The following is a 1747-nucleotide window of genomic DNA, read 5'->3' on the forward strand; positions in this document are numbered from 1 at the left end:
ATTATATTATATGGCTTGCGTTTCCCACTATTTCGCCGTACTCCACAAATGTAGAGCATAAAATTATAACAACAATAGTTGTTTGCTTGGTTATATAAGCTGTTCATGTACCTATATATACACTGACAAGAACATCTGCACTGACCCACAAACCCGGTAAGACGGTACACGCCCGTAGAAAGCGATCGAGGCGCTAGCTAGGTGTGCCACTTTGTATGCTAATTCAGTCGACTTGTCTGCGCTGACAGAAGACAGATAACGTTATCTTTCTCTCTCAGGTACTACGATCTCGTTTTTAACAACGCCGACACAAACAAAAGACGCGAGAACCCGAGCGGCTGTGGGGCGCGCGGCACATTTTTTACGTCACACGGCAATAGCGACTACAGCACGATGCGTAACCTCTACACAGAGGGCCACACGCTTGCCAGTCTCTCACTTTCGTACGTACAGCAAATCAGCTACCGAAATTAACTCGTGATTCATATAGACAGCGAACGCGTTACTAATTAGTGGTACACTCTGTGTCTTGTTAGCTGATGCTAATTAATCGAGGTTACTGTCTTTCGAAAACGATACGTCATATACTTACAAATCGTTTCGGATTGTTGACAGGGGCGTATACGTAATTATTATGTAAATCGTACCTGTGTGTATGTATCTAATGTGTTGTATCTAAATTAAAGATCTCAAAAGATAACAGTCCGCGCGCTATTGATATTAAAAACGGATACCGGTTTGTAGGAAGAGGTCTCCGAGTTGGTGGCCTACGGCGAGCACGGACCAGCTGCGGCAAGAGTTCTCTGATCATCGAAAGCTAATAAAATACCTGGCCGGCGTTCCCGAGTCCGACGTCATCGGCGCAATAGCCCCCTACCTGGAGATATCGAATAACTACGTAGCTGCGCTCGAGGCGGAGGGTTACGCCTACGATTTCTCGATGCCATCCAGAAAGTCGCCGCCTGCGTACTACCCGCACACGCTGCACTACCGCAGCTCCCTCGTCGACGAGTGCGTCGTCAAGGGCTGTCCGACGAGGTCGTTCAATCTGTGGACTTTCCCGATGCTTGACTGGATCGACCCGAAGACGGGCCGCATCTGCGGCAATCAAATCGACGGCTGCAACGTCGGCAACCGCGCCGACAAGATCTACAAGTTCATGCTGTTTAACTTCAACAGGCACTTCGAGGCGAATCGCGCGCCGTTCCCGCTCTACCTGCGACCAGGCTGGTTGGAGAGCAACTACGCTGCGCGCGCCGAAGCGCTCACTCGGTTCCTCGCGCACCTGGAGGAACTCGACTCGGTCTACCTCGTCGACTTCAACTCCGCCTATCGATACATGAACATGCCTGACGACCTGCGCGGCAGCTTTGGCAACGCCGAGTGGCAGGAGTGTCCAGGCGAAGGCAGCCTGCAGCCGTGTACGGCCAGCAATACGATCGAGTGCAAGTACGCCGACATCGTTCCTTCATACGCGCAAAGATGGCAGCCGCCCGTAAACATCTCCTTCACGACGTGCGCCGTAACTACATGCCCGCCGAATTATCCCTTCACGGGTAATCCATACGGAGAATAATCCGTGATACATACATACATACATACATACATACACACACACACACACACACATTAAATACATACATACATATATACATACATACATACATACATGCATACATACATACATACATACATACATACATACATACATACATACATACATACATACATACATACATACATACAT

At 48.9% G+C, this 1747-nt stretch overlaps 1 protein-coding gene across 1 annotated transcript; it reads left to right on the forward strand.

The window, feature by feature from the left end:
• Positions 1 to 393: 393 nt before the first annotated feature.
• LOC106805543 lies at positions 394 to 1576 on the forward strand. Its single transcript, XM_014807182.1, has 2 exons — positions 394 to 443; positions 745 to 1576. The coding sequence occupies exons 1-2, from the start codon at positions 394 to 396 to the stop codon at positions 1574 to 1576; spliced, it is 882 nt and encodes a 293-aa protein (XP_014662668.1).
• Positions 1577 to 1747: the final 171 nt, after the last annotated feature.

This window comes from Priapulus caudatus, unplaced genomic scaffold (genome assembly GCF_000485595.1).
Source record: "Priapulus caudatus unplaced genomic scaffold, Priapulus_caudatus-5.0.1 Scaffold117, whole genome shotgun sequence".
NCBI lineage: Eukaryota > Metazoa > Priapulida > Priapulimorpha > Priapulimorphida > Priapulidae > Priapulus > Priapulus caudatus.